At 34.5% G+C, this 24,367-nt stretch overlaps 4 protein-coding genes across 5 annotated transcripts; 2 read left to right on the plus strand and 2 right to left on the minus strand.

The window, feature by feature from the left end:
* LOC105177829 (NADH dehydrogenase [ubiquinone] iron-sulfur protein 4, mitochondrial-like) lies at nucleotides 1,417-4,637 on the plus strand. Its single transcript, XM_011101088.2, has 5 exons — nucleotides 1,417-1,658; nucleotides 2,032-2,120; nucleotides 2,704-2,833; nucleotides 3,476-3,505; nucleotides 4,400-4,637. Exons 1-5 carry the CDS (start codon nucleotides 1,494-1,496, stop codon nucleotides 4,457-4,459), a joined length of 474 nt encoding a protein of 157 aa, XP_011099390.1. The 5' UTR covers nucleotides 1,417-1,493; the 3' UTR covers nucleotides 4,460-4,637.
* Nucleotides 5,415-10,231, minus strand: LOC105177830 (probable amino-acid acetyltransferase NAGS1, chloroplastic). The gene is made up of 10 exons (XM_011101089.2): nucleotides 9,761-10,231; nucleotides 9,524-9,611; nucleotides 9,100-9,305; nucleotides 8,795-8,946; nucleotides 7,957-8,368; nucleotides 7,376-7,473; nucleotides 6,616-6,727; nucleotides 6,372-6,531; nucleotides 5,736-5,808; nucleotides 5,415-5,598 (listed from the first exon to the last, which is right to left on the minus strand). The coding sequence occupies exons 1-10, from the start codon at nucleotides 10,106-10,108 to the stop codon at nucleotides 5,466-5,468; spliced, it is 1,782 nt and encodes a 593-aa protein (XP_011099391.1). The 5' UTR covers nucleotides 10,109-10,231; the 3' UTR covers nucleotides 5,415-5,465.
* LOC105177831 (NADH dehydrogenase [ubiquinone] iron-sulfur protein 4, mitochondrial-like) lies at nucleotides 12,758-15,978 on the plus strand. The gene is made up of 5 exons (XM_011101090.2): nucleotides 12,758-12,988; nucleotides 13,247-13,335; nucleotides 13,964-14,093; nucleotides 14,778-14,807; nucleotides 15,735-15,978. Exons 1-5 carry the CDS (start codon nucleotides 12,824-12,826, stop codon nucleotides 15,792-15,794), a joined length of 474 nt encoding a protein of 157 aa, XP_011099392.1. The 5' UTR covers nucleotides 12,758-12,823; the 3' UTR covers nucleotides 15,795-15,978.
* On the minus strand, nucleotides 16,378-23,670 carry LOC105177832 (probable amino-acid acetyltransferase NAGS2, chloroplastic). 2 transcript variants are annotated; one of them, XM_011101091.2, is made up of 10 exons: nucleotides 22,971-23,670; nucleotides 21,004-21,091; nucleotides 20,587-20,792; nucleotides 20,284-20,435; nucleotides 19,411-19,822; nucleotides 18,858-18,955; nucleotides 18,159-18,270; nucleotides 17,915-18,074; nucleotides 17,278-17,350; nucleotides 16,378-16,830 (listed from the first exon to the last, which is right to left on the minus strand). In XM_011101091.2, exons 1-10 carry the CDS (start codon nucleotides 23,520-23,522, stop codon nucleotides 16,680-16,682), a joined length of 2,004 nt encoding a protein of 667 aa, XP_011099393.1. In that variant the 5' UTR covers nucleotides 23,523-23,670; the 3' UTR covers nucleotides 16,378-16,679. The 2 variants fall into 2 exon arrangements, with proteins under 2 accessions (XP_011099393.1, XP_011099394.1); XM_011101092.2 differs by lacking the exon at nucleotides 22,971-23,670 and adding an exon at nucleotides 21,309-21,945.

Genomic DNA, 24,367 nt, shown 5'->3' on the forward strand with positions numbered 1-24,367 from the left:
AATATGAATATTCGAATTCCACATCTATCTAAAATTAAGGGTAAAATATACTATTCCACTAAACTATTTTTGATGTAATATTTACCTTCTCAGCTAAAAAATATAACATTTTTCATCTAAAATTAAATTTAGATAATTTGTTCAAAAAATTTCCTTTTTTTCAATAATTTCACATTTTAAGTTTAATTAAAATTTTCTTAATTGAAAAAAATTAATTATAATAAAATAAAATATAATCAATAAATTAAATAGTTGAATTTTATTATATTTTACAGGTTGAGAGTTAAGTAATAAATGAATACAATAACTACACTTTAAAATCATAAAAAATATTTATTAATTTAGTTATAAAATTAAGTTACTAACTATTTATTCTCTTAAAGAAAATTAAATAATTACACATCAATTATTTGAATATATTTTTTTTAAAAAAATATGATAAAATATATTTATTTATTTTTTCTATACATATTGAATTTTTTATTAAGCATATATATTATTTATTTTTTTAAAAATATATATATGAGTTGTTATTATATTATATTTATTGTGCATTTACACTATATATTAATCTATATTCTAATTTTAATTTAAATTCTTTATTTATTAAAAATTTTAACTCAAAACTAATTTCATAATAATTTAATGTAAAAATACTAAAATATATTAAAAATAATACAATTCTCAAGATACGAGATGCATTTTTATCACACTAAAAGGATAAATTTTATATTTATCAATTCAAGGGGTAAATGTTACATCAAAAATAATTAAGAGTAAAGTGTATTTTACCCTTAAATTAATTATCGTGTCACATTGTTTTTACATATATAAATATATACATATATTTTAAAGTACATTATAAATAAAAAAATAAAATACATAAAAATCACGATACATTTTATAAGAAATATAAGAGTAAATTACAGCGACATCTCTTATGTATGAAATTATCTGTCCTTATTGTATTTTTTTAAAAAAATTAAAATTTTATAAGAAAATCGAACAGTATGGATGAAAAATTTTAAAAATTATAAAAAAATTATCAATTTAGTCCATAAAAAAATACTTTTTAAAAAATAAATAACTTATAATTTTTAATCGACAAATATATTTTGGAACCATAAAAAATGGATAAAAATCTAATGGATTGAGTTAATTGTTAAACTATCATTAAAATTAAAGGATATTGGTAATTTTTGAAATAACGAGAGAATATTCATAATTATTTCCAAATTTGAGAAAAATTGTTATAATTTACCCAAAATATAAAAAACTAATATTTATTCAGGGCGGTTGTTTTCCATATATTTTCGTTAAGAATAGGATGTGAAATATTGGAATGAGATATATAGCTGAAAACCCCCTAAACAATCGATAATTTGCTTTTCTGCTCCACTATTACATTTGTTAAATTTCGGTCGCCCCAAATTAATCTACACTCCAAGAGAGAGAAGGAAACCAGTTTTGTGCAGCGAATCAGGCTATTTGCAATGGCGAGCTCTCTGCAACGGCTGGCAAGTAATTCCAGCAAGGCTTATCGATCTGCTTTGGCTCCATTTACGAGAGCGTTCTCCACGGGGGATACCTTAGTGGAAATAAGACCCGGAGAGATCGGTATGGTTTCCGGCATCCCACAAGAGCACCTCCGCCGAAGGGTATCATTGTTATCTTTTCGTCTTCTAGTATTTTGTTGTCTCTTTTCTTCTGAAAGTTTTAAAGTGAAGAGTGAGAATTTTACTTCGTTCTTGCTTTTTTTCCCTTCTTTTTCCAGTTTTGCCCAATGTGTTTGTTGGTAAATGGCCCCATCGGAATTGGTGTAATTGGTTCTCAGTCATATTATGCTGTAATTTGCTTTGGAACTAGTACGGGTCAATTAATGATTAGGATATTTGTTTAGAAAAAAGTTGTCTTTTTTCTGCTCTTGCTATTTTCGTTTTCATTTTGTTGGTTGAATTAGCTAGCAGCGGTTGTAAGTTGTTTGAAATAAAGGTGAAATATTCCTCTGATCGTATTTTGGTTTTGGGTTAGGTCCTGATTTTTTCACCTGCTCGAACTGCTACCCAACAAGGATCCGGAAAGGTCGGGAGATGGAAAATTAATTTCATGTCCACACAGAAGTATGCCTTTCTTTGCTTGCTTGGTGCATTTCACTTTTACCTATCTACTCAGTTCAATTTTCCCTCTTTTCGATCTGTACTCTTATATTCCACTTTTTGGAGGAAGAGGGAGGGATTGTAGTTGCATTTCATTTTTTGTTGGGATCAATTTATGGTATTCTACAAATTGAGGCCACAAGAATTATCAACATTGCTGAGCTTCATTATATCAGCCTACGAATGTTACACTTTGTTGATAGATTTTGTGCATTAAAGTTGATTTTGGGATTGGAAAGTGAGATATTTGTTAACGGGAAATATTGTAGAAGATTATTTTCCTAAGTTCTTGGGCAAATCCACAGGTGGTCTTCCTGTGCGATCATCTCAAAGTATTTGTTTCTTATCAAGTAGTAGATACTTCTTTTTCTAGGTCAGTTCTTTCATGTCTGATGTTATCAGTTTTGGCACTTTTTGAAATGAGCAGGTATAGGATTAAAGAGAATCAATGATTTCTCTGCTTTTCCGTTCCTCAGCATTGTGCTTATATTCACCATTTACTTCATCAATGATCATTCCATAAGCATATATTGATGCTCATATGCAGATGGGAAAATCCATTAATGGGCTGGACATCCACTGGAGACCCATATGCAAATGTTGGTGATTCTGCATTAAGTTTTGACAGTCAAGAAGCTGCAATAGCTTTTGCCGAGAGACATGGTTGGGAATACACAGTATGTCCTTTTTCTATTTCTCCTGGTGAAAAAAATTGTCTAAGTTCTACACATACTGTTTAGACCTCACTTCTCATCTACGGAAGGAGATTAAGTCGTGAACATTTTACTAATATCAAATTGCAGTCATCTGTTAGCCTGTTGACGAAAAGAAATAGCAGGTGACTTGAAAACTCTATACAGCTAGTACTTTAGAGGCTCAGGAAGTAGTTATATACATTTAGGTTATTGTCAGATGACAATAGAGGATGATAACTGAAGTTGTTCATCCAATTGATACCTTGTTTTATTCATTGTTGGTAGTCTTGAATTCAGAGACAGACTGTTCTGGTGAAATTACTTTAAATCACTAGAATTACCACTGATGGATAAATGCATTGTGTTCGTTTAATGTTCTTTCCCTTGAGATTGTGCGACATTGATGAAATGTGGCAGTAATCCTATAGTATCTTGTGTTGAATACTTCAGGATGAGGTCATATATGAATAGTGTGATTGTTCTAGATGATTTCATATCCTGGCTTTTCCTTAGCATTTTCCATTGCTTTAGTGATGCATCAGATGTGCTAAATATATGCAGGGACTACTTTTTTTCCTTTTATTCTGATTAAGAAATCAAGTTCTCTTATGTTTTCCTTTGCAGGTGAAGAAGCACCAGACTCCATTATTGAAGGTTTGATGTTCTTGTTACTATTTGATCTCCTTCGAGTTATTAGCATAAATCTGCCATAGTAGTTGCTGTTCCGTTTTCATGGTTTTGGTTGCTTTATTTAAATAGTTCGATGTTTTAATTCATGCTGTATGAACTTGGCTATTTCTTCTTTTTTTCTTTTACCGAGTTTAGAGATCTTGATCTCTGGTGAATACCATGTTTAGTTCAGTTTGGTTGCAACTTGCTTGGTTCATCAACACTCTTAAGTTAGGGGTTCTGAAAGCCATCAACCCATTTTTCACCGGTGTTGAGTGCTTCTTAAGCACAACACTTTTTTAGATAAAATTTCCCCTAGAAAACTGAAGAGGCAAATGAAAATGTCATTCCCACTCGAACACCAGAGTACATTTCCACTTATTATGGGGAACACTGTATATTTCCATAGCTTAATTGGAAGAGTGGTTCTTTATGCTTTAGACAAAAAACGTACCACCCTGTTTTACTGGATGTTCTACAAAGGCAATATATATCCTCTGGAAGTAATACCTTACGTATTTACTTAATTTTGAAAATTTCAAAAATAAGTTGCATTAAGAAAAGTGTTTTGACCAATATGCTGTTTATCTAAAGGCATTACATAGACTTGTCGTTTTCATCACCGGAGTTGGTTTATGTGGAGTTCTATAAAGCATTTTAGTTGATTCTTGGCTTGCTTATGGTGATCCTTATTCGTCAGTCTTGTAAAGATTCTCAGTTCTGATAATTTCCTGTACTTGGATAACATTAATGAATAGAATGTGCACTTGTTTACCATCTGAAAGAAAATCAACCCTTCAACTCTTGCCGGCTACTGGTTCAAACTAAAATGGAAAAGTTTGAGTTCTCCCGTCTTATTCTTACCTACTCGTCTTGCAGGTGAAGTCATATGCGGACAACTTCAAATGGAAGGGCCCTCCAAAGGAAGAGGCGAACTAATTCGCTTATACAATGTTTTTTCCTTCGCGGGCTTTTTAGCTCGTAACTACTAGTTGAAATCGACCTCAGATCAAATTTTTTCTATTCATTTTTAGTTTTAAATTTTTGAAACAGTGGTAAAAATAGAACATGCTTGTTTATATATATTCTAAGTGAAAGTGGTTTATTATCATTCTCATCTCAATCAATACTTATTTATATGTTTTACATATATATAAATTAAATGGATAGTTACACTCTCCTCCTATGAAGTTTAGTATAATTATATATAGACCCCTTTTGATTTGAAAATTTAAATTTAGCACTCTTGATGTTTGTTTTCGTCTAACAAATAAACTACTTTGTTAGTTAAAATTTATCTAATTTATTTATATTAACAAAAGATTTAAATAAAATCGGTATTTTTAACGTTGATTGATTTATTATTGATTTATTGCAAGTTAAATAATTTTTTTCAATTAAACTACCCTTATAACGGTGAAGATACACCTCTTCGTATGCATTAGCGCATAAAGATATGAGGATAATTTGATCATAAAAGTATTTATTTTATTTACAATAAATCAATAATAAATTAATCGAAGGTAAATACAATATCAACAAATTTTGATAAATTTTAATTAACAAAGTAATTTATTTTTAGACGCAAGCAAACCTAAAGGGGACTAATTATAATTTTTTAAAATATAGAGGATTTATGTATAATTATTCCTAAATTAAATCATTAATTTTATAAATTAATAGTGTATTTTTTCATAACATTTTGATGTGACATGACTAACATTTTAAATCAATAAAAAATATAATTATCATTTTCATCTAAAAAATATATATTAATTTAACACTACCTGATAATACAATTTTATTTATTAATTCAAATATATTTTTATTTTCACACGAAAATCTATACAATATCCAAAAAAACACATTTGCGATAGAAAATGAAAAACACAGCCAAACACGGCCAGCTAGCACATAATTTGCTTCGGTTATGCAAAGGAACCATTTAGCGAATGCTACTCTTATCAGTCAAAAGATTTTTCATGTAATATTTGGATCTACGAGATATATTAATCTTTTTCCTCCTCTCTTCTGGTATGCACTCAATCGAACATTCAGAGAAGCCACGCCTTACAAACCTGTCAAATGCAAATATTGTAATTAGAAGTGGCAACACATCGAACATATGTTTTAACTTTAAAGAAGCTCAAATGATCGGTTTTCTTGTCACATCTAGCACAGATGATATTGTAAAACTAGGATCAGAATTGCTTACCAATCTGCTGTGCGTGTTGTCAGTAGGAAAAGCATTTGCAGCCCAAGGGAAGATGCCTTCTTCTCAATATAATCTGACCATGTTCAACAGGAAAATTATCATCTATGCATTTGAAAAGCATGGTAGAACTCTTAATAGAACACTAGTAGTGGCACATGGCTCTCTGAAATATTCTGCACTTTTCCATTACATGCAGATGAACAAGTGTGGAAAAGGAAATATATTTTCTGCCTTTTCCGTATAAATTTTGGTTGTGAGCAAGCTAAACACTCGAGTCTTAAAGAGGAAAGGAGGGGAATGGAAATTCAGGTAGTGATGCGTGTGGATAGGAGAAAAATGGATGATAATATGGTAATAAAGAAGTTGTAACAGTTTGTACAATTGCATTAAAAGGCATCAGTGTTATATGATATAACCTCCTATTGCATAAAGTGACTATCTTGAATACTTGAGAATAATATAAGTTTTGAACCCAATTCATGGAACTTTTTGTTGCAGCAAAGTTATAAATCAGTAATAATCCCTTCAGATTGAAAGATGCCAACGGAACTTTCAATGGGTTTATGCACTTACAGGTGCAACAATTACAAGGTTACTGAAAACAACACAAGAGATAGAGCAAGACTTTTGTCATACCAAGCAATTTGTCTCCCTGTCCTTGCCCACGACATTCAGGAGAAACGGCAATAGCAGCTACCTCTCCACACTTCTCTTCAAAGAAAGGGAAAAGAGCTGCACAAGCAATGACATGACCTTCTCTTTCAACGACTATGAATGACTCCAATGCTCCAAGTACCTGCAGCGCAGAAAATAATGATCAAACTTACAAAAAATAATATGTGCAACATTCAAAATAACATGCTAGATCAACTGTATTAACCTCTTCCTCAGTCCTCTTTATCAAAGTGCCAGATTCCTCTAAAGGTAGCAGAAGTTGTTTGATTCCTTGGACATCTGTGACCCTAGCCATCCGCATCCCTTCATAAAGATCACTGTGGAATCGGTGGAATATCATTATTAGCGGACTGGAACTAACCCAAGTTTTCATTTCTACTCATTTTCTGAGGAAGATATAAAGGAAAAGAAGGTTCAATTTACAACAGCTTAATGCCTTAATGCATTCTTCTGTTAGATCAGTGTCCCGATACATTAATGAAGTTGCGGTTTCCAATTTGTTAAGGTGATATGAGTATCCAATAAGTTGAGAACCATATCCAAAATGTATGTTGATGCCAATGTGAGAAATTATAAAGAGGAAAGCTTAAGATACAACCAAGCATAAACAGAAAGTGGAAAGAAAGTGAAAAAAACTCCGGCGCTGAGGGAAGAAACAAGAAACTCCATGGTTAAAAAAGCAGGCTTGTTATTGTCGTTAGTGTTGAGACAGAATCACAACAAATTCATCAATTATAGGTGAATCTAAAAACAGAATGAAGATTTATGGAACACGCAGTTCAACCTCCAAGTTTCTTTTTCATATTTGAACTGAATAAAAGTTTCAAGAGAAATACTACAGACACATGGTCTATGGATTTGTGCCTCTGCAGCTAAGATGCGTCTTACAAAAAATTGACAGTCAAGAAAAAACAAGTATAGCCCGAAAATTGTTTGAAGAAGATATTTTTAGAAGAGGTACAGACCTAGCCACCATTGTACCCACTCCATCTCTTTGAAACAACTCCTTCAGTAAAACACCAGCAATAGTGCCATCCAATAAATGAACTCTCTGAACACCACCCTGATAATATACAACATAACATATACATATTAATGGTCAAACGAGTCGAGAACCAGGGCCTCACAGTATAATCAAGAGGGGGTGGTGTCATCAGCCTCAGAAGAATACAAACAACTATATCAAAATGAGATCTTGAAAACTTCAACAAGAGCAGTAATATTATCAAATAATGAGTTGAAAAGTAAAAATTATAACATCCATAAAAACAGCAGTTTCATGGAAACTCCGCCCTATGAAAGTGGGAACTTCGAAGTAGATCAAAACTGCAAACAAATGTGGTCTTTTCATAATTTTTCTTCATTATTCCAAGTTTGTCTTGCATAAGGCATTATAGTATAACTGGAAATTGGTTTAGTAATCACCAACATCTTCTGGCAGCAATAAATAGAAAACAAACTAGCAACAATTCAATAAACAAGAACACCGTTCAGTTAGCAGATGAACAATTCAGTAAGACATGATCACCGAACTCAGGAAACTTACTCTGCAAACAAAAGCTGCAGCGGCTAATTCGGAGAGGTAACCATTTAATCGACCCAGGTTTTCTTGACCTCCAATAGGGAAACCTTGTTCACTGGACCAAAATCCATTTCCACTGTCAAAGCCAACACCATTCTGAAACTTGGGAGCCTGACTAAAAGCCGTCCCATTTGGAGAAGGGACTGTATGATTTGAATCATCATATGCTGCATTGAGATCTTCTTGAGCAACGGCCTTTACATAATTCGCAGCAGTCTCGCTCTGTTTAGCTCGTCTACGAATCAACATGTCTGCATCTTGAAGAGTCAAGAAATGAATAAGCCTTCCACATTCATCTAGGATTGGTCCGTCTATGATGCAAATGAGTTTCTCTGCCCCAAGAGCCATTGCACAAGCTGTAGCGACTTCATAAGTGCTGCAATGTAGAGAATAAAAGACCTGGTTCTTAGGAATTGAATCGCATGACGGTCCAAAAAAACATAAAAAGCATAATCTTGTGTTTTCTACTGAAGAGCATATATTTTAAAATTCTCTCTACCAAAGTTCCACAAACACGTCTATAACTAATCATGCATTTCTGCAAAGACAATAAATGAACTTAGCAACAAAATGAAAGAAAATTCACAAGCATGCTCATGAATAAAATAAAAACGTTTAATTGAACAACAAAATAGAAGAATAAATTAGAAAATATTTTGAGAAACTGATACAAGACAGCGACCAAATTATGATCTCATTGCGTCTGTCGCTGTCAATCAGAATTCATTACATTTTAAAATTGACCCACAAACGTAGCCTGCAAGTAGCAACAAAAATACCTATCAAAAGCCATATAGCATACTTGCAATTTAATACTTCTCCAGAACTTGAATAACCGAGATTGCTTAACAGCACTATGCAGTCTTGAGCAAGCCTTTCACGAATGTGAGAAACATCAATCTTTTTAACTTCACCAGTTGATGCATAATCAATTCCCTCGACAACACCTCTTCTCTGGCAAAAAGAAGAAAATGACATCTCAGCAAATAATGAGAAATAAACAGAAAACTTAAATGCTGACTAGGAGACAAGTATATAGAAAAAGTAATACTACTACATATACAAGTTAGTATCCTATTCTAGAAGCTGGTAAATAAGTATTCTCACCTTAGCAGCCACAAAATTACCCCTGGCAACATTGACACCATCATACCGGCGGGCATTGTCTCCATGACGACGGATACCACTTAAGGAAGGCCCAGGGGATAGTTTTGCCTCAATCATGAAACCAATCCTCCCAGATGCATCCATTGCAGCACTAAGAGAATCAGAGTCTGTGATTCTGTAGCTGCCAACATACTTGGGTTCAGATCCTGAGACACAGAATATGTTTATTACAACACAGTAGCAAAGACATGAACGTTCAAATATCAGCAACAACCAGCTCTAACATTCTAAAAACACTACCATAAACCAAAAGATTTTGATGGATAAAGGTCAATCAAGCACCAACCAGTACTCCTAACAGCATAAAGAAGACATGAAAACTGAATCTGAACCAGGGTATGGTCGGAGCAAAAAATTTGCTTACCTCTTTCAGCCAGAAGCCTGTCAATTTGGACGTGGGACCCTGGAACAAGAACAAATTTGACTCCCAGCCCATGGAGCAGAGAAATATCCTATACAAACGCTCCATCAATTAGATCAACCCTATCCCAATAACTAATCCTGTTAAATAGTAAACCACTGATCAAGTCTCAGCTTAATGACAGAAACGGAACACAAGCCACATACAAATAATTGAAAAACAATGAAAGTATAAACGTGCCATTAGAATAGGATCCAAATGAGGACTATCAACAATCTCAGAAGATATCAAGACAACGAAAGTGCTGCCTCTGTGAGCCAGAAAATAAGGCCATGCCTCCCTGAAGAACCGCACGAACAGCTCGTCTTTCAGAGCACTACTGACGTCAGTTGCAACACTCTCTGTTTCCCCAAACACACTGATTTTCTTTACATAGCCATTCTTAACCTCAAAGGACGGCATTTTTACCAAATGTATTCCTCCAAAATGAATTCTCCGCCTCAAAACCGAGTTGGGTGATAAAATTGATTGACTACGAGGGCCGTCGTTTTGAATTGGAATGCAAGGGCTTGCAGATGCGATAGCCATTGAATTAAGAGCCCAAAGAGTGCAATTAGTCAATAAACTCCCAGTTCGGCGGGATCTTAATTGATGCTAATAACGAATGACGACCGCGAGGGCGGCGGCGGTGGTGTTGGGGCCGGCGGGCTAGTTAACTTTTTCCCCCCCCCGCCACTGCTTCGTCTCTTTTCTTGTTTTGGAAGAATATTTAGGCAAAATTATATTTTTAGTTTTGTGTTTTATACAATTTTTAAAATAATCTCGAAATTAATAAATTTTGATACATTTAATTTTTTTATTTTATAAAATTAAGATATTCGACAAATATAATTTTATATTTAAATTTTCATAAAAAACAAAAAAGTAGACAACAATAAAATATATAATGTATGTTTTCGTTACCTAAGTTGCTAACACAACTTATGAATATGCACATTGCATACAAAAACTTGGACATTGGCTATTTAGTGCAATGTGCATGTTCATTTAGTTCTATCGAGTTTTTTTAATTTTAAAATCATTTAGAAACACGTAAAGCATATTATTAAATGCGTGGATTTTTTTTTTAATTTTGAGACTATTTTAAAATTTTCACAAAGCAAAGTGCTAAAAGTGTTGAGCCCATGTCTTATGAGATTAAAGTATAATTTCACCTTGAATTAATTAAAAAATTGACTGCTTACTGGAGTGATCATGGAATAAATATTAAATAGATCGAAAATCAGAAATACTATAAGTACCTGCAAAAATATAAATTCTTATCAAATATTTCATAGGAGCTCATCTGTTTGAGTTCTGAAACTATAGAATTTGAAAATTATATTACTTAAAAAGATAAATAAATTAAAGATTAAATAATTACTATTACTGTACAAAAAGAGATAGTAATAATAAAAAGGAAACAATAATACGAGTTTTGTAAATACGAGGCCTACCTACTCGAAAAAAAATTCTGAAAGATAGACTCTAACCCACTTGATTGTACAAATATATGAGCTCTCGCAAGGTGCATGAATACGAGGAACATCCATTAACGAATATCTTGCACGAGCTCTTGTCACTTGCCTATTAAAATAACGGCAAACAAAAAGGAAATTCCCACTAGAAATAAGACTGTCATCCCATTCAGTTGGAGACAGATTCAACTTCAAAGCCATCGTCCTAAAAAATCGGGGCATTCCCAAGTTTTATTTCACTAGATAACTCACACTGTTTGATGGGGTAAAATCCTAATTTATTAAAGAAATATTATTTTACCTTTGGAATGGCGCAAAATTACAATTTTATTAACAGAATCCGCGCATTTTCGATCCTAGCAACCCGGGACACGTGGAGGAGACTCATTGGACCAACCAAACCCCCGGTCTTGAGCTATAAATACTCCGCAGTTAGTGTATTTATGGTATGCCATCTTCATCACTCTACTTTTTTGTCACTTTGGCCTTTCAGCTCGCAAGCGACTTGCTTTTATCACTTCAAAACCAAACCTTGATTTAAGCATCGAAGAATTTTAGTTAGGGGCCACCCCAACAAGCATTTGTTTCTTTTCTCAAGGCTCAATCACTAGTTTGGAAGATATAGCGACATCGAACCGCTTGGAGGACCAGCTCGCCCGACCGAGGAGGTTGTGAGGATTTTGACCCGAATCACTGTTAAAATGGCTTCCATTACTGTAATATCTTAGCAAAATTCTTCTATTTAGCTAATCAATTGAGGATTTTTCATACTTATAAGTTACCGCATCACTGAGTACTAAAAGAAATTTTTTCACCTAAACAATTCCTCCATATTAATTTAATAAAGTATGAATTAAAATGTGAATTAGAGTATACATGACATAAATTATAAATAATTTTGTGCTATGGATGTGTATAATCGCCCAATATAAGATGATAATGTGATAAATAAAGGTAAATCGCCCAAGCTTTATTTCACTAGATGTAAATATTAATTTATTTTTTTATAATTAATAATATAAATTTATAAATTTGTTCAATTTAATTTTTAATTTTTTATGATTCAATGATTAAAATGGATTGATTGGATCTTATAATTTTTATACATTGAAAAAGATAAGGCTGTTATTAAAATAAAAAATAATATATAATTAATAAGGACATAACGGACACTTTGTAAAAAGTTGTCGCTGTTAGTTATATTAAATGAAATGGAAGATTGAGTTATATTTTTAAAAAAATAGAGGAATTTTAACTTATTTTTAAACACAGAAGATTATAACTGAATTTTTAACTTTTTATGTTTTTCATGCAAACATCAATTTATAACGTTCATTATATTAAAATATTAAAGATTGTTAAATAGATTGATAAGTTTGAAAATACACAGAGAAATCTATAAATTATAAGGGAAAAATATGAAAAATTTATGATATTGTAAATAAGCATATTAACTTTTATAAAAAAAAATTAACAATTTATCTTCTATGTGTTTTTTAATATATAGCAATAAATTGTTATGTTGTTTGTATAGGGTTTATTTGCAATATCAGAAAAGTAAATTATATTAAATTTTAAATTATAATTTAATTTTTTTCCCGTATTATCTTAAGAATATGATGTGAAATATTCGAATAAGATATAATAGCAGATAAACGCCTAAACAACAAGTTATTTGCTTTTCTGCCCCACTATTAAATTTGTTAAATTGCAGTCGCCCCAAATTAATATAGTCTCCAAGAAAGAAAAGGAATCCATTGTTGTGCAGTGAATCAGGGTATTAGAAATGGCGAGCTCTCTGCAACGGCTGGCAAGTAATTCCGGCAAGGCTTACCGATCGGCTTTGGCTCCACTTTCGAGAGCATTCTCCACGCAGGATTCATTAGTTGAAATAAAACCCGGAGAGATCGGTATGGTTTCCGGCATCCCACAAGAGCACCTCCGCCGAAGGGTATTATTGTTATCATTTCGTTTTCTAGTATTTTGTTGTCCCTTTTCTCTGAATTTTCTTTTTTTGCTGAATGTGGATTTTAGTACGGGTCAATTAGTTATTAGGAATTTAGGATATTTGTTTAGAAAAAAATGTGTCTTTTTTCTGCTCTTGCTATTTTCCTTTTCGTTTTTGTTGGTTGAATTAGCTAGCTGTGGTTGTAAGTTATTTGAAATAAAGGTGAAATATTCCTCTGATCGTATTTTGGTTTTGGGTTAGGTCCTGATTTTCTCACCTGCTCGAACTGCTACCCAACAAGGATCCGGGAAGGTCGGGAGATGGAAAATTAATTTCATGTCCACACAGAAGTAAGCCTTTCTTCGCTTGCTTGGTGCATTTCACTTTTACCTATCTACTCAGTTCAATTTCCCCTCTGTTCGATCTGTACTCTTATATTCCTCATTTTGGAGTAGGAGTGAGGGAGGATAGTTGCATTTCATTTTTCTGTTGGGATTAATTTATTGTATTCAACAATTGGAGGCCACAAGAATTATAAATATTGCTGAACTTCATTATATCAGCCTACAAATGCTACAGTTTGTTGATAAATTTTTGTGCATTAAAGTTGATTTCAGAACTGGGAAAGTCAGATTGCTTCTATTTGTAGCTTCTAAGACTTTTTCCAGCATTCACAAGGACACCTGTGTTCTGTGATTTTTAAAGTTAATGGGAAATATTGTAAAAGATTATTTTTCTAAGTTCTTGGGCAAATTCAAGGGTGGTCTTCCTGTACGTTCATCTCAAAGTATTTCTTTCTTATCAAGTAATAGATACTGCTTTTTCTAGGTCTGTTCCTCCATTCTGGTATTATTAATTTTGGCACTTTGTGAAATGAACAGGGACAGCATTGTGCTTATCAGTTCTATTGCATGATCAATTATTCACCATTTACTTCATCAATGATCATTTCATGAGCATATATTGATACTCATGCAGATGGGAAAATCCGCTAATGGGTTGGACATCCACTGGAGACCCATATGCAAATGTTGGTGATTCTGCATTAAGTTTTGACACTCAAGAAGCTGCAATAGCTTTTGCCGAGAGACATGGTTGGGAATATACGGTATGTGTTTTTCTGCTATTCCTGGTGAACAAAATTGCCTAAATTCTATACACACTGTTTAGACCTCTCATCTACTGTGAGAAATTAGGTTGTCAACATTTCGCTAATATCAAATTGCAGTCATCTGTTTGTCTGTTGACCGGAAAGGAATAGTAGGTGACCTGAAAACTTTATACCACTAAGTACTTTAGAGGCTCAGGAACTAGTTATATACATTTAAGTTATTGTCAGAAGACAATGAAGATGATAACTAGAGTTGTTCCCTTGGGTTTATTCTCCTGATTAATTTGATCCAACTTGGTACCTTACTACGTTGTTTTGTTCATTGTCGGTGCTCTTGGAATTTAGAAATAGACTATTCTGTTGCAATTACTGAAAATCACTAGAAGTGACCACTGGTGGATATACGCGTTATGTTCGTTTTGATGTTCTTTTCCCTTGAGATTATGCCACATTCATGAAATTTGGCAGTAATTCAATAGTACCTTATGTTGAATACTTCGGAATGAATAGGTCATATTTGAACAGTGTGATCATTCTAGATGATTTCATATCTTGGCTTTCCTTAGCATTTTCTCTTGCATCTTTAATGATGCGTTGCGAGTGCTAAATATATGTAGGGACTACTCGTTTTACTTTTATTCCGATTAAGAAATCAAGTTCTCTTATGTTTTTTCTTTGCAGGTGAAGAAGCACCAGACTCCATTATTGAAGGTTTGATATTCTTGTTTAACTTACACAATCTCCTTCGAGTTATTAGCATAAATCTGTCATAGTAGCTGCAGTTCGGTTTTCATGGTTTTTGTTGCTTTATTTCAATATTTAGATGTTTTAAGTTCATGCTGTATGATTGGCTATTTCATCTTTTTACTTTCACTGAGTGTAGTTGATCTCTGGTGAATACCATGTTTAGTTCAGTTCTGTACAGTGGATTGCGACTTGCTTGGTTCATCTACACTCTTAAGTTAGGTGCTCTGAAAGCCATCAACCGTTTCTTCACCAGTGTTAATGTGCTTCTTAAGCACACAACTTTTCTAGATTTTCCCGTCCAAACTGAAGAGGCAAATGAAAGGGCATTCCTACTGAAACACCAAAATTCATGTTCCAACTTATTATGGAGGACACTCTTCATTTTTATAGCTAAATTGGTAGAGTGGTTCTTTATGCTCTAGATGATAGACATGGTACCACCCTGTTTTACTGGATGTTGTACAAAGTCAAAATATATCATCTGGACTACTGCTGTACACATTTACTTAATTTTGAGATTTCAAAATAAGTTGCATTAAGAAAAGTGTTTTGACAAATGTGCTGTTTAAATTTGAAATGTTAAGAAGCAAGAATTCCTTGCAGTGGAAAGCATGATAAAGACATCATTTTCGTCATGATGTTTGTTTATCTAGAGTTCCATGAAGCATTTTAGTTGATTCTAGGCTTGCTCGTCGTGATCCTTATTCATCAGTCTTGTAAAAGATTTGCACTTCTTTACTTTCTCGACCTGTCTAACATTAATAAATATAACATGCACTAGCTACCATATGAAAGAAAATAATGAGACTTCTTGCTCTTCTCGGCTAATAGTTGAAACTAAAATGGAAAATTTGAGTTCTGTCATCTTACTCATACCTGCTTGGCTGGCAGGTGAAGTCGTATGCGGACAACTTCAAATGGAAGGGCCCTCCAAAGGCAGAGGCGAATTAATACTTATCCAATGTTTTTCATTTAGGGGCTTTTTAGCTCTGTGATGGACACCAGTTTCAGTTCTTCCTGTTGCATATTGGTTTCAACTATCATGTTGTTTCTTCTGTTGGGCATCATGTTTCCGACTGAGCTCCTTGAAGCAATAAGTCAGATAAAACCGGCCATACGTTCTTCTTTGTTTTATTCGTCTAGATATGGTTTAATCACCTCATTTTTCTTTCGTCATGTGTTTTTCTAGACAAGATGTTTGGGTTCTAGATTGTTTTCACGAGTAGAAAGAAATTTGAGTCTTTCGCTAGATAGGTGTGTTATCAGAGTGGTAGATGAATGGGACAGTTCTCTCCATTCTATTTGAGGCTGAAATTTTCACAAAACGAATTGGAAATGTTACTGGAATATGCATACCATCAAACAACTTTTTCCCTAACAAGATCTGTTCTGTTTTGAAACTATAATTTGAATATCATTAAAAGTAAATTAAAAAGTAGAAAAATATTATTCTAAAAGATTTTCTCTCGTCTTTTCTAAAACAAAGCCCCCGTTAAAAATACTTATTTCAGAGACTATAGTAGGTAGAAAATGATTATGTTCAGCGATCAACTGCATTAAAAATACTTTGGTGTGTTGCAGAAATGCGTTGTGAAAATCACTGAAGATTTCTTTTTTTTTTTTTATGGGTAAAATCACTACAGATTCCAGAGTACAGCATCTCACTGAATAATCTCACTCAAGCATAATTTCTGGTTTCAGTTCAGCGGATGCCGTTGCCCTCAGGAATTGGGAGGATAATGCATCAAGATGAGATCTGACAAACTATTTTGAGCTTTCCTTGCCGAAATACTCAATTGGACACTAAAGAATGTCGCAAAACATAATCTCCTTATGTTATGCAACGGCAGTATTTAGACGAATGCCACTCCTATCAGGTAAAAGTTTCTTCATGTAGTACTTGGATCGACGGGATATATTAATCTTTTTCCTCCTCTCCTCTGGTATGTTGTCAATAGAACATTCGGAGAAGCCTCGCCTTACAAACCTGTCAAATGCAACCAACCATTGTCACTAGAAGTGGCAACAAATCGTACGTGTTTAAACTTTAAATCAAAACTACTGTTCAGTATCTATATGATAGTCTGAAGCACCAGAGCTAGATATTTACCTTGTCTGATGCATAAGAGAAACCTAGTTTTAACCGATAGGGACTCCAATAATAATTTTTTACCCCAGATGCAATGGCCAAATAAGAATTTTTCCCCAAAATCAGATCCCTCATATGCTTTTTGGTTTCAGCCTGTGTAATTCTTTTAAGGTTGTTTCAGTGACTCACTTTGCTCTAATTTCTAGTGCAGAATGATTAAGGATTAAATCCTGAATATGTGTTTGAAGAAACGGAAATTAATCAAAAAAATTTAAGGAAGCTACTAGGTTTCCTGGCCACCTCTGGCACGAATGAGATTGTAATGCTAGGATCAGAACCGCGTACCAATCTGCTGTGCGTGTAGTCAGGACGAAAAGCGTTCGCAGCCCAAGGGAAGATGCCTTCTTCTCAATATAATCTGTCCATGTTCAACAGAGAAATCATCATCTACACATTTGAAAAGCATGGTAGAACTCTAAATAGGAGCAATGGCACATGGCTCTCTGAAATATTGTGCACCTTTCCATCATATGCAGATAAACAAGTGTGAAAAAGGAAATATGTTTGCTCCCTTTACCGTAAAAGTTTTGGTTGTGAGCATGAAGCTAAAAACTCGAGTCTTAACGAGGAGAGGGGAATCGAAATTCAGGTAGTTATGGATGTGTGTGAATAGGACAGAAATGGATGACAATATGGTAATAAAAGGAGCTGCAACAGATGTACAATTGCATCAAAAGGCATCAATGTTATATGATATAACCTCCTAATTGCATAACGTGACTATCTTGATAACTTTAGAATGATATAAGTTTTGAACCCAATTCATGGAACTTTTTGTCGCAGCAAAGTTATAAATCAGCGATAATCCCTTCAGACTGAAAGATGCCGACGGAACTTTTCAATGGGTTTATGCACTTACAGGTGCAACAATTACAAGGTTACTGAAAACAACACAAGAGATAGAGCAAGACTTTTGTCATACCAAGCAATTTGTCTCCCTGTCCTTGCCCACGACATTCAGGAGAAACGGCAATAGCAGCTACCTCTCCACACTTCTCTTCAAAGAAAGGGAAAAGAGCTGCACAAGCAATGACATGACCTTCTCTTTCAACAACTACGAAGGACTCCAATGCTCCAAGTACCTGCAGTGCAGAAAATAATGATCAACTTACAAAACATAATATGTGATACGTGTCACAATAACATGCTAGTTCACGTGTATAAACCTCTTCCTCAGTCCTCTTTATCAAAGTGCCAGATTCCTCTAAAGGTAGCAAAAGCTGTTTGATTCCGTTGACATCTGTGACCCTAGCCATCCGCATCCCTTCGTAAAGATCACTGAGGAAGCGGTAGAATATCATTAACAACAGACTGGAAGATAATCCAAGTTTTCATTTTTACTCATTTTCTGAGGAAGATAGAAAGGAAAATAAGGTTCTATAGCAACAGCTTAGCACCTCAATGCATTCTTCTCTCAATCAACAAACGATCTGTGTCCTAATACATTAGTGAAGTTATGATTTCAATTCAGCAGCCAAATTGTTAAGGTGATGTGAGTATCCAGTAAGTTGAGAACCACAAACATAAAGAGGGAAGTTTAAGATACCACAAAGCATAAACAGGAAGTGGAAACAAGGGAGAAAAACTTCCAGCGCAGAGAGAAGAAACAAGAAACTCCATGGTAAAAAAGCAGGCTCATCAGGGTTGAGACAGAAACACAACAAATTCATCAATAATAGGCGAATCTAAAAACAGATGAAGATTGAAAGAACTGACAGTTCAACCTCTAAGTTTCTTTTTCATATTTGAGCTGAATGAAAAGTTTCATGAGAAATACGCATCTGCAGCTAAGCTATGTCTTCAGTTGAGAAAAAACCAAGTATAGATTGAAAATTGTTTAAGATATTTTTAGAAGAAGTACAGACCTAGCCACCATTGTACCCACTCCATCTCTTTGAAACAACTCCTTCAGTAAAACACCAGCAATAGTGCCATCCAATAAATGAACTCTCTGAACACCACCCTGATAATATACAACATAACAGATACATAACAAAGCTTTGAAATTTTTCAGAGGGGACAAAATCATCAGCCTCAGAAGAATACAAACAACTATATCCAAATGAGAATTGATCTTGAAAACTCTAACAAGAGCAGTAATATTATTAAATAATGACTTGAATTATAACCAGATATAAACACAGTAGTCTCATGGAAACTCTGCTCTGACAGTGGGAAATTGAAAGTAGATCAAAACTGTAAACAAATATGGTCTCTGCATAATTCTTCTTCATTATTCCAAGTTTTCTTTGCACAAGGCATTGTAATATAAGTTACACAACTCGAAAATTGGTTAGCAATCACCAACATCTTCTGACAGTAATAAATAGGAAACAAAATAGCAACAATTCAATAGACAAGGACGTTAGCAGAATGCACAATTCACTAGGACATGATCAACGAACTCAGGCGACTTACTTTGCAAACAAAAGCTGCAGCTGCTAATTCGGAGAGGTAACCATTTAATCGACTCATACTTTCTTGACCTCCAATTGCGAAACCTTGTTCACTGGACCAAAATCCACTCCCACTGTCAAAGCCAACACCATTCTGAAACTTGGACGCCTGACTAAAAGCCTTTCCATTTAGAGAAGAAACTGCATGATTCGAATCATCATATGCTGCACAGAGATCTTCTTGAGCAACAGCTTTTACATAATTCGCAGCAGTCTCGCTTTGTTTAGCTCGTTTACGAATCAACATGTCTGCATCTTGAAGAGTCAAAAAATGAATAAGCCTTCCACATTCATCTAGGATTGGTCCGTCTATGATGCAAATAAGTTTCTCTGCCCCAAGAGCCATTGCACAAGCTGTAGCGACTTCATAAGAGCTGCAATGTAGAGCATAAAGAAATGGCTCTTAGGAATTGAATTGCATGACGGCCTCCAAAACCTTATAAAGCATAATTTTTGTGCTTTTATACTGAATTTAACTCATATATAAGTCAAAGCAGCATATATTTTTAAAAATTATCTCTATCAAAGTTCTACAATTAAGCACGTCCATAAAAATCATGCATTTTCTGCAAGACAATAAATGAACTTAACAACAAATGGAAGCATGATTCTCAAGCATGTTCATGAATAAGAGAAAAAAAACGTTTAATTGAACAACAAAATAGAAGAATAAATCTGTAAGAAAATAATCTCAGAAGCTAATCCAAAATAGAAACTCGATATGATCTCATTGTGTCTGGAGCTATCAATCAGAATCCATTGTACCTTTGAATTGACTTTCAATCATATCTTGCAAGTAGCAACAAAAATACCTATCAAAAGCCATATAGCATACTTGCAATTTAATACTTCTCCAGAACTTGAATAACCAAGATTGCTTAACAGCACTATGCAGTCTTGAGCAAGCCTCTCACGAATGCGAGAAACATCAATTTTTTTAACTTCTCCAGTTGATGCATAGTCAATTCCGTTGACCACTCCTCTTCTCTGCCAAAAAGAAGAAAATGCAATCTCATCGAATAATGAGAAATAAACAGAAATATTAAATGCAGACTAGGAAACTAAGTTACAGAATATGCAATACCACTACATATACAAGTTAGTGTGGCATTTCAGATGGGTGAATAAGTACTCTCACCTTAGCAGCCACAAAATTGCCACTGGCAACATTGACACCATCATACCGACGGCCATTGCCTCCATGGCGACGCATACCACTTAGGGAAGGCCCAGGGGATAGTTTCGCCTCAATCATGAAACCAATACTCCCAGATGCATCCATTGCAGCACTAAGAGAATCAGAATCTGTGATTCTGTGGCTACCAACATACTTGGGTTCAGACCCTGAGACAAAATATGTTTATTATAACACAGTAACAAAGTCATGAAAGTTCAAATATAAGCAACAACCAGCTCTAACATTCTAAAACAATGACCATCAACCAAAAGATCATGATGTATAAAGGTCAATCAAGCACCAAACAGCTCTCCTAACAGCTTAAAGAATACATGAAATCAAATCTGAATCCGAAAGGCTGGAGCAAAGTTTGCTTACCTCTTTCAGCCAGAAGCCTGTCAATTTGGATGTGGGTCCCGGGAACAAGAACAAATTTGACTCCCAGCCCATGGAGCAGAGAAATATCCTATACAAACGCTCCACCAATTAGATCACCCCTATCCCAATAACTAATCCTGTTAAATGGTAAAGCATGGATCAAGTCTCAGCTTAATGTCATACTCACAAAATGGCAAACCAAAAACCAAAAATCCAATCTCTAAATCTTGCAATCAAGAAACCGAACACAAGCAACGTACAAATAATTCAGCTGAACATGAAAAACAATGAAAGTAGAAACGTGCCATTAGAATAGGATCCAAATGAGGACTATCAAAAATCTCAGCAGATATTACGACAACGAAAGTGCTGCCTCTGTGAGCTAGAAAATAAGGCCATCCCTCCCGAAAGAACCGCACGAACAGCTCGTCTTTCAGAGCACTACTGACTTCAATCGCAAGACTCCCTGTTTCCCCAAACACATTGATTTTCTTCCCATAGACATTCTTAACCTCAAAAGACGGCATTTTTACCAAATGCATTCGTCCAAAACCAATTCTCCGCCTCACAACTGAGCTTGATGATAAAATTGATTCACGAAGACGATCGTAGTTTTGAACTGGAATGCAAGGTCTTGGGGATGCAATAGCCATCGGATTAAGAGCCCCAGGAATGCAATTAATCAATAGAATCACGATTGACGTCCGTGAGAGTGGGGGCAGTGTTGGATCGAGGGGATAGTTGAGCGGTTTCTGTTAACGAACACTCTCCATAATGGGTGCAGATTTGAGTTAGTTCAAATTATAGGTTTGAGATTGAACGAGAATATCTGGGGAGGGAAGCAAAAGGAGTGAGAGTTAGACCCGGGACTCAGATGGTTGTCCGGAACAATGTCATTTCGTTTGTCCCCAACGCCAATCCAACCATCACCGCTTTCATCACATTCATGCGTCCTCAGATATATTATGCCCACGTCAGCTTTTAGAATATATTTTACTTTAATTTCAACTTCTCAAAACATAAATATAATTTTTATTTTGCATACCCTCCTCCTATCAGGTTTGGTTAAAAAGTTCCGTAGCACGAATTATTGTATTTAATAATTTTGATTTTTTTGCATTCAACAAATAAATTGTTTGCTAATCAAAATTTATTTAATCCGTTGATATCAGTAAAAAAAAAATTAAATAAAAATTTATATTTATTTTTTATTTTTTATTACTGATTTATTACGAATTAAATCATTCTTTTATATTTTTTTACGTTAATACATATGAGAAGGTATATTTTCATTCTTATAAGAGTAGTTTTGCATAAAACATTCGATGGACCTGCAACAAGTTTTTGAAATTCGATAAATTTTGACCAACGAAAAGATTTATTTGTTGGATAGAAGCAAATGTTATAACTATAACATATAATTTTTCAAACTACATGAATTTTATATATAACTACACTAAATTTTAAAAAAATATGGTAACATAGCATATTGCCAACGCCATATACCTCATCGCATGCCAATTTAAAAAATTCTAATTAATCAATTATATTATATTATATATATCATATAATTGATGAATAACAAACATATACCAATGGAAATAAATTCAACCGGATCAAACCTCATCTAAATGGAAAAAAATTTAATTCACTAAATCTAAGGGTCAGATTCCTTTTCGTGGTGTGGGGCCAGCGGCGGAATAGTAAAGGGCAAAGTAGCCTTTAGAACCACCCAAGCACCAATCATTTTATACCAATATTTTTAATACACAATTTGGCCGCAAAAAGAGTTTGAAAGATTCTGCAGTACAAATTTTAAATTATATATCAAATGACACTTTTCCTTGATTAAGATCGGAAAACGTGCTTATTTTTTACTCGAGCAAAATTTTCTCCTTCATAAGTCGTTTTTCTGGATTTTAAATGACTCTCATGCAGAAGCGATGAAGAGACGTAGGGTAGCATACCTCAAGAATAGAGGGCAAGTGGGGGCCATTGATGATTTCACTGGACAACACCACCACCAATGTACTACCCCTATGCGCCATGATGTACGGCCGCGCCTCCCTCATGGCCTCCACCAAGGTACCACCACCCAATGCACATGAACCGCGGGCTCTTTTGTCGACGTCGTTAAATGCAAAGCAACACCTGATGATCACTGGGGAAATTGGTTTTGTTCTTCCCATGAAATTATGATGAGACCATCTGATTTTAGTGTGGTGTGTAAGTGGCCGAGTTCGTCGGTGGACCGGCGGCTGAGAAATCATAGTTCTTGACTTTGTTGCGATGCCAAACAGGGAAGAAAAAGAGGTTAAGTAGAGAAAAGGGTGCATGTGTGTGTGAAGGGAGGATGGGAGTGGATGTAAACTGTTTTCCGGGAAGGTTGAGATAGGATGTGTAATAAGGTTTTTGTTTGGGGAAGTTGAGGATGAAGAGTGACAAGACCACACTAACAGTAAGATCAAACTTTGCATCCTTTGACAAACGACAGTATACACATATACATATACATGCATGGTGGATGGGATTAATTTTTATCTTATCTTTGTTTTTATTTGGGGGGTGCATGGGGGCTAGGATGTTTAAGCAAAATTGTTATAAATAGATCCTAGGTGATTATGATTCAAAGAAGAAAAGACTTGTGTGATGTACTAGTTTCTCTTTCTTTTCTTTTTTTCTTTTTTTTTTTTTTTTTTTTTTGGGGGGGGGGGGGGGGGGAGTTTGTGGGGGTGGGGGTGGGGGAAGGGAATTTATAAAATATCTTAATAAGGAATCAACCAAATGGGTTAATTTTGTACTATTTTTCAATAGTAAAATTGCAGCTCTCTCTTATCTTGGTAAGGAAATCAAATTGTGTAAGAAAAAATAGAAGATGGAAAGTGAGTTTGAGGTGTAATGGTGGTATATAAAGTGTAGCACAAGTTGTTTACTATAAAGTTTAGAAAGAAAGGCTGATTAATTTATGGTGCAAGTAGTGTGGATTTGGTAATACAAACCGAAGTGATCACTCATTATGGTTAGTTTCTTGTTGGAAGCATAATTATAATTATGGGGCAGTAGTGCCTGGTACGTATCATAATCCAAGGACGCATTGTCTTGTCAATGCCACGTCCAAAGTGGCCCTAAGTCTGATCAGATCATATATACTACAAATATGCTTCAATTGGAGCAGAAGATTCTGGGGACAAACTAGATGCCATTGTTATCTGTCGTTAAACCATATAGCTACTAAAGATAAAGATGCCATGATTTGAAATCGCATGCTTACTTAATTAAATTAAATTTGTCCTAGAAAAAATTAATGTCGAATCAGACAACAACACACCACACTATAACCCGTATCATCCATTAGATAGGATTC

Source organism: Sesamum indicum, linkage group LG15 (assembly GCF_000512975.1).
Source record: "Sesamum indicum cultivar Zhongzhi No. 13 linkage group LG15, S_indicum_v1.0, whole genome shotgun sequence".
NCBI classification, from domain to species: Eukaryota; Viridiplantae; Streptophyta; class Magnoliopsida; order Lamiales; family Pedaliaceae; genus Sesamum; species Sesamum indicum.